General features: G+C 40.7%; 1 protein-coding gene across 1 annotated transcript; it reads left to right on the top strand.

The window, feature by feature from the left end:
- The first annotated feature begins 124 nt into the window (after nt 1–124).
- On the top strand, nt 125–9,888 carry C1H1orf52 (chromosome 1 C1orf52 homolog). Its single transcript, XM_004026063.5, has 3 exons — nt 125–463; nt 1,099–1,297; nt 7,146–9,888. Exons 1-3 carry the CDS (start codon nt 188–190, stop codon nt 7,217–7,219), a joined length of 549 nt encoding a protein of 182 aa, XP_004026112.1. The 5' UTR covers nt 125–187; the 3' UTR covers nt 7,220–9,888.
- The last annotated feature ends 3,859 nt before the right edge of the window (nt 9,889–13,747 follow it).

Consider the following 13,747-nt stretch of genomic DNA (forward strand, 5'->3'; position numbering starts at 1 on the left):
AACGTGCCGGGCCCGCCTCCAGCCTCAGCCCCTCCGAGGGGGAGCAGGAGCGTGGCGCAACCGCCAGGGGGCGCAGACTGCAGGCATATTTGTAAGAGTTGGGGCGGGGCCACGCGCGGGGCGGGCCCTGGGGTGGCTTCCGGTTTCCGGCTTCCGGCGGAGTGCTGGGTTGTTGCTCGCAGCCGTCATGGCAGCGGAGGAGAAGGACCCTCTGAGCTATTTCGCGGCATACGGGAGCAGCAGCTCAGGCTCCTCGGACGAGGAGGATAACATCGAGCCGGAGGAGACGAGTCGCAGAACCCCGGATCCGGCGAAGTCGGCGGGCGGCTGTAGGAACAAGGCGGAGAAGCGGCTCCCGGGACCTGACGAGCTGTTTAGGAGCGTGACTCGCCCGGCCTTTCTCTACAATCCGCTCAACAAACAGATAGACTGGGAGAGGCACGTCGTCAAGGCGCCTGAGGAGGTGAGGTCCCCGACCCCGTTTCTAGGTCTCGGCCCCGGCCTGCGCCCCCTTTCTCCTGAGCCCCCTGCTGGGGACCTGCTGTCCATTCCCCCACACGCAGTCACCCCCGCGGGATGCCGCACCACCCCCTCCCACCTCAAGCCCTGGGAAACCTGGCCCCCTCCCCCCGCCTGGTGGGTGTTAGACCGGACCCGCAGCCCCGCCCCTTGTGAGGAGACCCAAACCTCCGCGCTCGGTGCCCCGACCCCGCGCGGCGAGGACTAACAGTGGTGACTCCCCCGCCCCCCCCGCTGCAGCTTCTCCCTGAGACCCCTTCCCTTTGACGCCGAAGTGCCTGCGGTGCTGCCTCCAAGACAGTGTCTGCTGCAGCCTCCTGAAGGGGTCAGCCTTGGCGTAGTATCTCTGAGACTGGATTCTTCTTTGGTAACTAAAAGTTATTAGCTTTATTCATATAGGGAACCCTTTGGCTTTTCACTTAACAGTATTGTGATTTTGATGGAAAAATGTGTCTTTCAACCTTAAAGAAAAAAAAAGTCAGCCTGAACGATAAGCGAACGGCAGGGAGTTGCATGTGCCCACGTCCATCGTAGGAACCTCGGTTCGTCACAGTGCTTCTTAATGTGCTTGCTTAACAGCCTCCAAAGGAATTCAAAATATGGAAGTCAAATTATGTACCACCTCCTGAGACCTACATCACTGAGAAGAAGCCTCCGCCTCCAGAGCTTGACATGGCAATAAAATGGTCTAACATATATGAGGACAATGGTGATGATGCTCCACAGAATGCTAAGAAAGCTAGGCTTCTACCAGAAGGGGAGGAGACGTTGGAATCAGGTAAGGAAAGTCAGAATCCGATGGTGGTCTATTTTGATCCCCGTGATGGGCTTAAAAAGAATGAGATATTTAATGAATGAAAATTAAATCTAGCGAATTGGCAAACTAATTTGATGGTCTTTGGATACTTACTGCTCTGCTTTTGAGAAAGATCATATATATTTGGCTTTAACATGAAGTCTCTGATAGCTCAGCTAGTAGTAGTTGCTGTATTTTAGTGAAAGATCATAAATTATTCAGGCTTTAAAGTAAAATATCTGATATCCAGTGGTCTGATTTATGATGCCTTATTAGAACAACACAAATCAATTCATGGTTTCTTGTGACTGTAGCTACAAAGTACTGAAGGCTTAATTTTCTTTTTTTTTTCTTTTTCTTTTTTTCTTTTCTTTTCTTTTTTTTTTTTTTTTGAGACAGCATTTCGCTCTTGTTGCCCAGGCTGGAGTGCAATGGCGTCATCTCAGCTCACTGCGACCTCCACCTCCCAGGTTCAAGCGATTATCCTGCCTCAGCCTCCAAGTAGCTGGGATTACAGGCGCCTGCCACCACGCCGGGCTAGTTTTGTTTTTTTTTGTTTTTTTTTTTTGTTTTTTTCTTTTGTAGAGGTGGGGTTTCACCATGTTGGTCAGGCTGGTCTTGAACTCCTGACCTCAGGTGATCCACCTGCCTCGGCCTCCCAAAGTGTTGGGATTTACAGGCGTAAGCCACCGCTTCCGGCCGAAGGCTTCATTTTCTATTAAAGCAGTTGTGCTTCAGAGCTAAAATTAGTATGACAAAATGAATTTAACTGAGCATTACTACACAGTAATAGGAAGATAATGACTGAGTTGTTTTACTTTAGTTCATAATAGCATGATTTCGTCTCTTACTTGGACTGTCACAGTAATCTTTGCCTACACACTCTTATCCAATCTGTACCATCCTTCACTGCAGCTAGTGTTGAGTTTCTAAAAGTCGTATCTGATTATATAACTTGCCTGCTTAAAACCCTTCAACGGGATAAAGTCAAGGCCTTGTATTAATAGGCCCTTTCTCCCTGTCCACAGTCATTTTTAATGGCCCCTTTCTAGCACTTGAAGATCTTGAAATCCAGAACTGAATTGTATGGTTCCCTGCCTTTCAGTATACGTTGCACCTTATTCTTTAGTGTTCTTTCTTATCTCTGGCTAGTAAACTAATTCATCCTTCAAAATCCAAATCAAAAGAAAAAATCTCAGGTATCACCTCTAATAATTATTTGCTCCTTTGTACCTTGTTTATGCTAATGCTGTTGATTGCCCTCATCACTTGTATGTGATTTTTTTAAAAGTCTGTCTGCTTTATGATGAGTTCCTCAAACAGCAGGATTTGAAGTGTTTGTTTGTATCGAGTACATTGTAAGTATTCAGTAATTGTTGAATTTAACTAATGTTTTGGACCATTATTTTTAAGAAAGCATGCCATTTTTGTTAAACAGATTTCTGATCTTCCCACAAAACAAGGGCTACTTAGCCCGTTTTTAACAGTCATGCAGGGAGTGATGTTTTAAGAGAAAGGAGAACTGACTGGCAGTTCTTTCTTTAGTTTTGATTCTACCTAGCTTTTCCATTACTTTTGCTGACTTCCAATATGTATTAGTCACTAATGAAGGAGCATCTTCAGTAAGTAGCATCTTTTTGCAGACCTTAAATGATGTAAATATTTATAATATCTCATATTGTACAATCTTTTTGTTTTCTTTTTTTTTTTTTTTTTGAGACGGAGTCTCCCTCAGTCGCCCAGGCTGGAGTGCAGTGGCTCCATCTCGGCTCACTGCAAGCTCCGCCTCCCGGGTTCACGCCATTCTCCCGCCTCAGCCTCCCGAGTAGCTGGGACTACAGGCGTCCCACGCCCGGCTAATTTTTTTGTATTTTTAGTAGAGACGGGGTTTCACCGTGTTAGCCAGGATGGTCTGGATCTCCTGACCTCGTCCGCCTTGGCCTCCCAAAGTGCTGGGATTACAGGCGTGAGCCACCGTGCCCGGCCATTCCTTTTCATAATTAGTAAAAATATATTTGCTTAAATAATCTTTATTACAACACCTTGTGAAATGAGATAGAGAAATGTGGAAATGATAGCTTACATAACTTGTCCAAGGTCACAAACTAGAAAATGCCAAATTCTAAAATAGGCACTTTCACAGTTTTATAATTTATTACTCCGAGCAACCTGATACAGAAGTGCTACATGACTCATTATTACTGTTTTACAGATGATAAAACAATCTGAGATTAGGGACTTTACCCAAATTCATTCACGCAGCTAAAGAAGAGGCAGAGTAGTAGGCATTCAAATCCAGACCTTTAAATAGAAATTATGCCTTATTAAACTGAGATTTGGTCTCCTGATGAATAGCCATTTCTCAACAGTGAGATATAGCTATTCTTCTGTAGGGCGAATGGCAGTAAAGATACTAGGGTTGATACTCAAACTAGATTTCCATAGGCTGGTGCTCTCACATCTTTGTAGTTATATGGAAAAAACCAGGATTATACACCAGGGCAAGCAAGCAAGAAAGAATTATCTTTTTCTAGCTTAGCTTTTGAGTTAAGTTAGAAGGAGTTCCAAATATGTTGCAAGTAACACTGCTATTCACAGAGATAATTTCTGTCTTTTTGATCACATGATGGTCCTTTATTGGAAAACAAATACAGGCAAAATCAAATAACAGACCCATTTTTTAGAAGTGATTTTCAGATTCCTATATCATAAACCCACTGTAAAATCAATTTATGTCATAATGTTTTAGCCTTTCTTTTTCATTCATAAAATATATATCAGAAACTCTACACTCTTATCCAAATTTTAGATTAGCGAGTGACTTTTTTATTTTGCTTCCCTATTCTGCCCTTTGGCCTTTTATTGCCGGTTAACGTCTTCCAGTTACTTTAGAGGAAGAGCTGGGAAAGGTTCAGAACTCATCATTGGGTCTTGCTGCTTATCAGCACTTCGGGTTTGTTTTTTTTTTGAGATGGAGTCTCGCTCTGTCGCCCAGGCTGGAGTGCAATGGTGTGATCTCGGCTCACTGCAACCTCCGCCTCCCGGGTTCAAGCGATTCTCCTGCCTCAGCCTGCCAAGTAGCTGGGACTACAGGCACACGCCACCACGCCCAGCTAATTTTTGTATTTTTAGTGGAGACGGGGTTTCAGCATGTTGGCCAGGGTGGTCTCGATCTCCTGACCTCGTGATCCGCCCGCTTCAGCCTCCCAAAGTGCCGGGATTACAGGCGTGAGCCACCGCACCCTGCCACTTCTGGTTTTAGTGGTTGCAAAATGTAGGTAAGCAAAGCTTAGTTATTAGTTGTAGCTTTATTGACATGTATAATAATTAATTGTAAAAGCATAATTAATATAGTGATTTTTAGTTTACACTTTTTAGAATTTAGAAAGCTTGTATATTGATAAGTTAAACTTACTTAACTTGAGTGATTTGAGTTCCATAATAAAAAAATTGTTTCCTTACCAGTACATCTATGCTATATGAGACCAAGTAAAAAAGCTCAATAAAGTTGATAAACGAACATTGCTCAGATTTTTTCCCCTACTCTAGTTTATAAAGCAATGCCTTGTCATGACACTAGATGGCATAGCACTTCTGCTGAAATCACTGATAGCCAGTTACTTTTTAACTTCAGTAGTTTGTGGTTTTGTTATTCAGTTAATTTACTTGTAATAAGTGGCAAATTAAAAGCAAAAATATCTCAGTATCATCTTCTAAATGTATGTTAATGCATAGTGAATATTATAGTAAACTTAGTACTTTCCATTTTTATATTATCACTACTGAAAATCTCAAAAGAGGAGCTTAGTGATAATTAACTCATTAAAAAGCAAAAGGTGCCGGGTGCGGTGGCTCATGCCTGTAATCCCAGCACTTTGGGAGGCCGAGGTGGGTGGATCACGAGGTCAGGAGATAGAGACCATCCTGGTTAACACCGTGAAACCCCGTCTCTACTAAAAATACAAAAAATTAGCTGGGTGTGATGGCGGGCACCTGTAGTCCCAGCTGCTTGGGAGGCTGAGGCAGGAGAATGGCGTGAACCCGGGAGGTGGAGCTTACAATGAGCTGAGATGGTGCCACTGCCTTCCAGCCTGGGCAACAGAGCAAGACTCCATCTCAAAAAAAAAAAAAAAAGCAAAAGGTTTGTCTTGTTTTGGTGGTATACCATGTTATTTGGTTTGTGGAGCCAGTGTTTTTGTGTGAACATGATGAACTACTGATTAAAACTTTGATTTGTAAATTCCTGGGGTGAGTTGATCTGAATTGTATTTTATTCCACTGCCTACATAAATCCATAGTGCTCTGTGAAGCATGTGAATAACATCACCGTGCTGTGCTTGAAGGGGAGTGAAGATGAATGGTATTGATTGTTATCTGCATCAATAAATGAGATATTCTGATTATGGTACAGTTAGCAGAAGGGAATTGAAGGCTTAAGATTTTAATATTTCCTTCAAGGAATTTATGATTTGATGTCAGTAGTTCCTCACATTTTTTAATAATGAAGGCTCCTTTCAATATCAAGATATTTTATAGATCTCCACATGATAACCTGTTGAACTTTTTGAGTATCTGTTAATCAAGAAAATAAAGTCAAACGCTACAATTAATTAGTAATGTGCTCCAAATAAATTTGTATTTTATAAATCATAACATCTTTTCCATGTTACTCTGTCTATATGGAGTTCTTAATACCACACATTTGCTTAGGGAGATGGAATTAGCAACTAGTCTGTGCTACCCTGTATTTTTTTTTTTAACGATGTAGTTGGATTTTTTAAAATAGAATAAAAGAGTTCACTTTTCCAGGTTTGACAGCATTTTTATGAATTGGAAATTTTCTGTGGCTACAGATACTATTAACATTTTGGAAAGGTGTAAAGAACATTGTTTTAATGTAAGGCTCTTCTCTAACCTCCCTCCCCTCTCCAAATTCTCCATAATATGAAGTAGGAAGATATGTATTTTTCTGTTGCCATTAAAATGTTCTGGCCATCCTAGGAGTGGGGATGGAGAGGGCGGGGATGGGAATTAGAACTTACTAGAATAAAATTCCAAATAGAGGTTTGGGGAAACCTACTTGTGAGTGCATTTTAACCTCAAAATAAGGATTTGGGGTGGGTGGAGAAGGTGATGGGGCAGAAGAAGTTGTTTTTGGAGGAGAGAAAGCAGATTGAAAGGAAAAGGACAGCTGATAGCCACTTAAATAATGTCATCGTTAGAGTGATACCTATTTTTTGTAAAAAGAAAACAATATGCTCCATTCTTACAAAGCATTGATTGTATTTTAATATATACAATGTAAATACTATCATGCAGTGGTGTCCAAGGGAGAGAATACAGTCATGAGTTCTTAGTTTCTGTTATTGGTTGGGCCAATAAAGCCCCTTCATCATCCTTCTTTTCTGCTTATCACTAGAGACAGAAACTAAAAACCATGGCTTCAGGCTGCTAAAAGCCTAAAACAAAACAGAACAACAACAACAAATAAGGCAGGTTGGACAAGCTTGCTGAGTATTTGGGAGCCTTTTTCAAAAGTCTGATTTGGGGGAAGTAAAGTCACTTATTTTAAGCTACCTTAGTATAGCACCTAAAGAGTTACTTTGTGAATTTTGTATGGCTGCAATTGAAAAAAAAAAAATTGCTCACTTTCACTTGCATTTAAAAATCAGAGCTCTAAAAGTTAATTCTTGTTTTTTATTGGGAAACTCTGAGATAAACATTAGTTGATGAGGGTAATAATTTTGGTATAAAGCCAGTGAAATTTTAATGCTTAACATGTTGGGTTTTTTAAAATTACTGATTGAAACTCTTCCTTTTCTATTTAAAGATGATGAAAAAGATGAGCATACTTCTAAAAAGCGCAAAGTAGAGCCAGGAGAACCAGCAAAGAAGAAAAAGTAGAAACAAATGACCAGAATTTCTGTACTGCTAAACTTGTTGAAATGTTTCTTTGGACAGATTAAGTTGATATTGTGGGTTATTATGCCACATCTCCATGAAAGTGCATACGTTAATGAACTAATAAGTATTGCCTCAAGAACTTTCCACTATAGAATTCTTTTTTTATTTAAAACATGTATGTATTTAAAACTCAACTGGTGACTTGCGATTGTGAAATTGATAACACTTGGATGCATTCTTGCTCTCACAGAATTGGTGACATGCTTTGAGAGTTTTGTCACATGTTGACATGCCAATGTTCTGTAAACCTTTTATAAAGGAATATATTTTTAAAGTAAATATATTGTAATGTACTGTGAACTTGTAGGGTGCTTTTCAACAGTCTTTGTACAGTGTAAATAGATCATGGAAATAAAATTACTTATTCAATATTACTATTACTGTATAACATTAACATTTGAATGTTTGTCTGTGACAAGTACCCTATTTGTCGTGTGACATTTTAAGTTGTAATAAGAAGTATTACCATTTAAAGAGTGCCTCCTGTGTTCCAGGTGCTTTGTGCATATATTTTCTCTGATCCTTAAGCAACCTAGCAAGGTATTATTAGTATTCTCATTTTATAATAAAGAGTGCTTGAGTAGCTTGTCTAATGTTACACAGCTAGTGAGTGATTCATTTGGAATTTCACTTGGGACACTTGAACCTCAAAATCATCACATTAAACCACCTGTCCACCAGTCAAAATTTAGTCATCTTTCAGGAATGACATCAATTGTCATCTCTTCCAGGTACTTTTCTGTTGTACCTGGAGATCTGTTAGTGGAGATCTTTTCCTCTCCTGATTGGATGACTGTACTTGTCATCTGTGCTTTATGGTTATTCATTAATTTCTTTATTAAATTGTAAGTTTACAGGACATTCAGTTAAATTTGAATTTCAGATAAATAATGTTTTAGTATATTTAATATTCAGGACATATACAAAAAATGTGTTTATCTGAAATTCAAATTTAACTGGACATCTTTTATCTGGTAACCCTACTTCTACATGTTTTCTCTACCCAGCTTCTGTTTTAATGCTTTGCGTATAGTAATACTAAAATGAACAAGAAGTAGTTGGGAAGGTGTGATCTTTGAGTTCCAAAATGCAGTTATTTGTAGCATTTTGAACAATAAAAAGGTTACACTCTGCATCAATCTTTCCATGAATCTGAAGCCCTTAAGAGATAAGAATTACAGAACAGTGCACATTCAGTGTATAAGAACAAGACAGCCAAGCATGGTGGCTTATGCTTGTAATCCCAGCACTTTGGGAGGCCAAGGTGGGAGGATAGCTTGAGGCCAAGAGTTGGAGACCAGCCTAGACAACATGATAAGACCTCATCTTTACAAAAAATAATTTAGAAAAAGACATAATCTGAGTATTTTTTTTAATCTGTTTTTCCCCATTGTGGAAGATAAAATTTGAACAATTACGCAAGATTTGTTTACTTAGGCATGTGTATCAAGTAGATTAAAATTCATAAAAGTCATTAAGAGTGATTGCACCTGCCATGGTGCTTTGTGGAATGAAGGTCCATAACAGCATGATGGCTTCCAGTATATCTCGAGTTTAGAAAAACCAATTCTATAGCTGCCCATCCTCTAGGTTTGCAAATATATGAATCCCAAAATTGAAGTAATTGCTAAAGCAAGAATATGTTTTTTTAAGATCGTAGTCTTTGTAATGAATTTGGAAATCTGTGGTATCATATACTAAGGAGTGGCATCAAGTGATAAAGCAAGACCATAGTATGTACATGACACCAAACACAACCAAATCAAGTTATATTTGTGAAGTTGTGATTCCCAAGCTCTGGAGAAATCTAAAATTTGGATGCATGTGTTGGTGGAGCAAATATCTCAGAAGTTACTGAAATATTGCAAGGTTCTTAAGTTAGCATGAAAGCAAACTTTTTTCTCTTTTTCCTGGGAGATGTGCAGAGTATGTTGTATGAGGAGGAAGACAGGACTTAGGGAAGAGGCTAAATATTTTGGAGCAAGTCTGACTCAGCCATTTGTATCTCCTGGTTGGAAAATGGACTGTCATATCACTCTACATTCATCATCACATTAGAGAATAGATTATTTTCCCCTTTAGAGATGTCCTGGGAACATGTTTGCACAAGTGTTCATGTGGGTACTGAGGTGAAGTTTGGTTGAGCTAGTGGAAACCTAGTGGGGAAAAGTCTTAAAAATCCATATACGTAAGAAAAATCATCTGTCCAAGTATCTTTCATTTTAGAGAATCGAGTCACTTGATAACTTCTGATTGTTTCCTCCACTTTAAGTTAAGCCTGGGCAACATGTTGAGATCCTGATCTGGTTTGGCTGTGTCCCCAACCAAATCTCACTTGAATTGTAATTCCCACAATTCCCACGTGTCATGGGTGGTGACTGAATTATGGGGGTGGGTCTTTCCGGTGCTGTTCTTATGATAGTGAATGAGTCTTAACGAGATCTGATGGTTTTAAAAACCATCAGTGCAGGGAGTTGCCCTGCACAAGCTCTCTGCCTGCTGCCCTCCACATAAGATGTGTCTTGCTCCTCCTTGCCTTCTGCCATGATTGTGAGGCTTCCTCAGCCATGTGGAACTGTAAGTCCAATTAAACCTGTTTCTTTTGCAAATTGCCCAGTCTCTGGTATGTCTTTATCAGCAGCATGAAAATGGACTAATACAGTTAATTGGTACCAGTAGAGTGGGGTACTGCTGAAAAGATACCCAAAAATGTGAAAACGACTTTGGAACTGAGTACAAGGCAGAGCTTGGAATGTTTGGAGGGCTCAGAAGAAGACAGGAAAATGTGGGAAAGTTTGGAACTCCCTAGAGACTTGTTGAATGGCTTTGACCAAAATGCTGATAATGATATGAACAATGAAATCCAGGCTGAGGTGGTCTCAGATGGAGATGAGGAACTTGTTGAGAACTAGAGCAAAGGTCACTCTTGATATGTTTTAGCAAAGAGACTACTGGCATTTTGCCCCGTCCTAGAGATTTGTGGAACTTTGAACTTGAGAGAGATAATTTAGGGTATTTGGTGGAAGAAATTTTTAAGCAGCAAAGCATTCAAGAGGTTACTTGGATGCCATTAAAGGCATTCAGTTTTATAAGGGCAGCAGAGCTTGAAAGTTCAGAAAATTTGCAGCCTGACAATGCGATAGAAAAGAAAATCCCATTTTCTGAGAAGAAATTTAACCTGGCTGCAGAAATTTGCTTAAGTAATGAAGAGCCAAATGTTAATCCCCAAGACAACGGGGAAAATGTCTCCAGGGCAGGTTAGAGGTCTTCACAGCAGCCTCTCCCATCACAGGCCCAGAGGCCTAGGAGGAAAAAGTGGTTTTGTGGGCTGGACCCAGGATTCCTGTGCTGTGTGCAGCCTAGGGACTTGGTGCCCTGTATCCCAGCCACTCCAGCCATGGCTGAAAGGAGCCAACGTAGAGCTCAGGCCATGGCTTCGGAGCATGCAAGCCCCAAGCCTTGGCAGCTTCCATGTGGTGTTGAGCCTGCAGGTACACAGAAGTCAAGAATTGGGCTTTGGGAACCTCTGCCTAGATTTCAGAAGATGTATGGAAACAACTGGATTCCCAGGCAGAAGTTTGTTGCAGGGATGGGGCCCTCATGGAGAACCTCTGCTAGGGCAGTGCAGAAGGGAAATGTGGGTTTGAAACCCCCAGAGTCCCTGCTGTGGCACCACCTAGTGGAGCTGTAAGAAAAGGGCCACCATCCTCCAGACCCCAGAATGGTAGATCTAGTTACAGCTTGCACCATGCACCTGAAAAAGTCACTGACAGTGCCAGCCCATGAAGGCAGCGGGGAGGGAGGCTGTACCCTGCAAAGCCATAGAGGCAGAGCTTCCCAAGACCATGGGAACCCACCTCTTGCATTAGCATGACCCAGATGAGAGACATGGAGTCAAAGGAGATCATTTTGGAGCTTCAAGATTTGACTGCCTTGCTGGATTTCAGACCTGCATGGGGCCTGTAGCCCCTTTGTTTTGGTCAGTTCTCCCATTTGGAATGGCTGTATTTACCCAATGCCTTTACCCCCATTGTATCTAGGAAGTAACTAACTTGCTTTTGGTTTTACAGGCTCACAGGCAGAAGGGACTTGCCTTGTCTCAGATGAGACATGGGACTGTGGACTTTTGGGTTAATGCTGAAATGAGTTAAGACTTTGGGGGACTATTGGGAAGACATGACTGGTTTTGAAATGTGAGGACCTGAGATTTGGGAGGGGCTGGAGTGGAATGATATGGTTTGGCTGTGTCCCCACCCAAATCTCATCTTGAATTGTAACTCCCACAATTCCCAGATGTCATGGGAGGAACACATTGGGAGGTGACTGAATTATGAGGGCAGATCTTTCCTGTGCTGTTCTCATGATAGTGAATGGGTCTCACGAGACCTGATGATTTTAAAAATGGGAGTTGCCCTGCACAAGCTCTTTTTGCCTGCTGCCATCCAGGTAAGATGTGACTTGCTCTTTCTTGCCTTATGCCATGATTGTGAGGCTTCCCCAGCCACATGGAAGTGTATGGCCAATTCAACCTCTTTCTTTTGTAAATTGCCCAGTTTTGGGTACGTCTTTATCAGCAGCATGAAAATGGACTAATACAGACCTCATCTCTACAAAAAAATTTAAAAATTAGCCAGGCGTGGTGGTGCACGATAGTGGTCCTAGCTATTGGGAAAGGCTGAAGCAGGAGGATCACTTGAGCTCAGGAGTTAAAGGCTGCAGTGAGCTATGATGCACCACTGTACCCTGGCATGGGTGACAGAGCAAGATCCAGTCTCTAAAAAAAAGAAATAAACCATATCAGGCATGAATGGCTTTTTGTACAGGGTAATTTGAGAAAATAACTAAGCATATGTGGGCCATGTTTTAAAATTTGAAGTGTAAATAGCTTCATAGAGTTTTATGGGAAACATTCTAACTGGAATCAGAAAAATATTACTGATTCAACTGCTTTGGCCAAAAAAAAATTACTGAGAAAATTGGCAATGCGTTTTCACCATTAAAACACTAAGATCTGGACTCAGTTGTAAACTTGCAACTTTCTAATCTTAAAATTTAATGCTGTGTAGTGCTTTTGAATTCACAAAGTTTAGTCACATAATATTTTAGTTTCCAAAAATCCAATTAGGTAGGTTTCATCATTTTCAAATTGTGGAATGGAAAATAGGCCCAGTGAGCTGACATAGTGTACCCATGGATGTACAGTGTGTTAGCTTCAGAGAAGAGAGGGATGGAGAAACTGGTAGTGCTTAGTTGGATATAATAGCTGAGCATGAGGCTTTCTTTTATTGCTAATTATATTTTTAAATGTAAAATATGAATGGATTAATGCAGGTTTGAACATAATCTACATATAAAATATGTCACACAAGTTAGGTACAAAGCTCTACCAGAGACATTTGAAACCTCTAAGTATTTTTACAGGTCTATATAATCCGAATAAATGCAGCAACTCAATTTGATTAAGTCAAAAACTGACTAATCTGAATTCATAACTGGACTTTAAAACATGGGTGGTATTTTGGAGTTTTAGAATTTTTATCCATACTGTACTGCTTCCCTATGTCACCCCTCCATTTCATAATAGTACAGAAGTTTCACATATTCCTACAAAATCGTGTTAAAATTCCCAGCAAATGTTTTGGAATTTGCATTACATTCTAAAGTTTTCTCTCTTCATCTTCCTCCACATAGATAATTTTTCCAATTTTTTGAAGCATTGCCTTTCAATGAAAAGAGAGTGTGGGGAGATACCAAGAGGCATTTGTGTGCTCTGTCCACAGACAAGGAACTTTTTGCCTGTTTTGTTCATTGACTAGAACAATGCCTGGCACATAGTAGGCACTCAATATGACTGCTAAATGTTGCAAATAAGCTGAATTCCTCACCCCTGGCTTAGGGTTGATTCTCATTTGTCTTGGTATAATGCTATCCCCCCATCCAGAGGCTTGTGTTTTCAGTTATATGGGCCAATATGTCTTATTAACAATGTAAACAAGTTTGAATTGGGTTTTCTGTCATTTTTCCACTAAAACCATCAATTAGTGCAAAACTGATTTACTCCTTTGGTTTCTTCCAGGGCTCCATGCTATTCTGGTTCTATTTTCTCTGGTTCCTTCTCTTCCAACTGCCCCTGGTTGCCAGTGTAGTCTACATTGTTATTCTTCTCATTCTCTACCCTTGTTCTTGAAGATTTCAACCAAGTTCATGGCTACCACAATCAGTAACACTTTGATGATCCCCTATACTGTATGGCTTGCCAGAGTGCTCTTATAAAGCCTAGATTTGTGTATCCAATTGTACATCGCCACTTGGTTCTTAAAGGTCCCTCCCATACTGTATGTCCAAACACATTGTGTCAAAGGTGACACCATGTACCATATTTTGTTTCTGATTAATGGCATCACCATAAACCCAGAAACCTGCCCTACCTCACTTCCTATCACATAGGTTTGGTCAGTAAATCCTGTG

The sequence above is a fragment of the Gorilla gorilla genome, chromosome 1, assembly GCF_029281585.2.
Source record: "Gorilla gorilla gorilla isolate KB3781 chromosome 1, NHGRI_mGorGor1-v2.1_pri, whole genome shotgun sequence".
Taxonomy (NCBI): Eukaryota; Metazoa; Chordata; class Mammalia; order Primates; family Hominidae; genus Gorilla; species Gorilla gorilla.

Bases quoted from the DNA above. Each gene is read 5' to 3' on its own strand.
- C1H1orf52 (XM_004026063.5), top strand. From the start codon at position 188: ATGGCAGCGGAGGAGAAGGACCCTCTGAGCTATTTCGCGGCATACGGG. The intron at 464-1,098 runs GTGAGGTCCCCG...CTTGCTTAACAG, and splicing joins TCGTCAAGGCGCCTGAGGAG to CCTCCAAAGGAATTCAAAAT. The intron at 1,298-7,145 runs GTAAGGAAAGTC...TTCTATTTAAAG, and splicing joins GGAGGAGACGTTGGAATCAG to ATGATGAAAAAGATGAGCAT.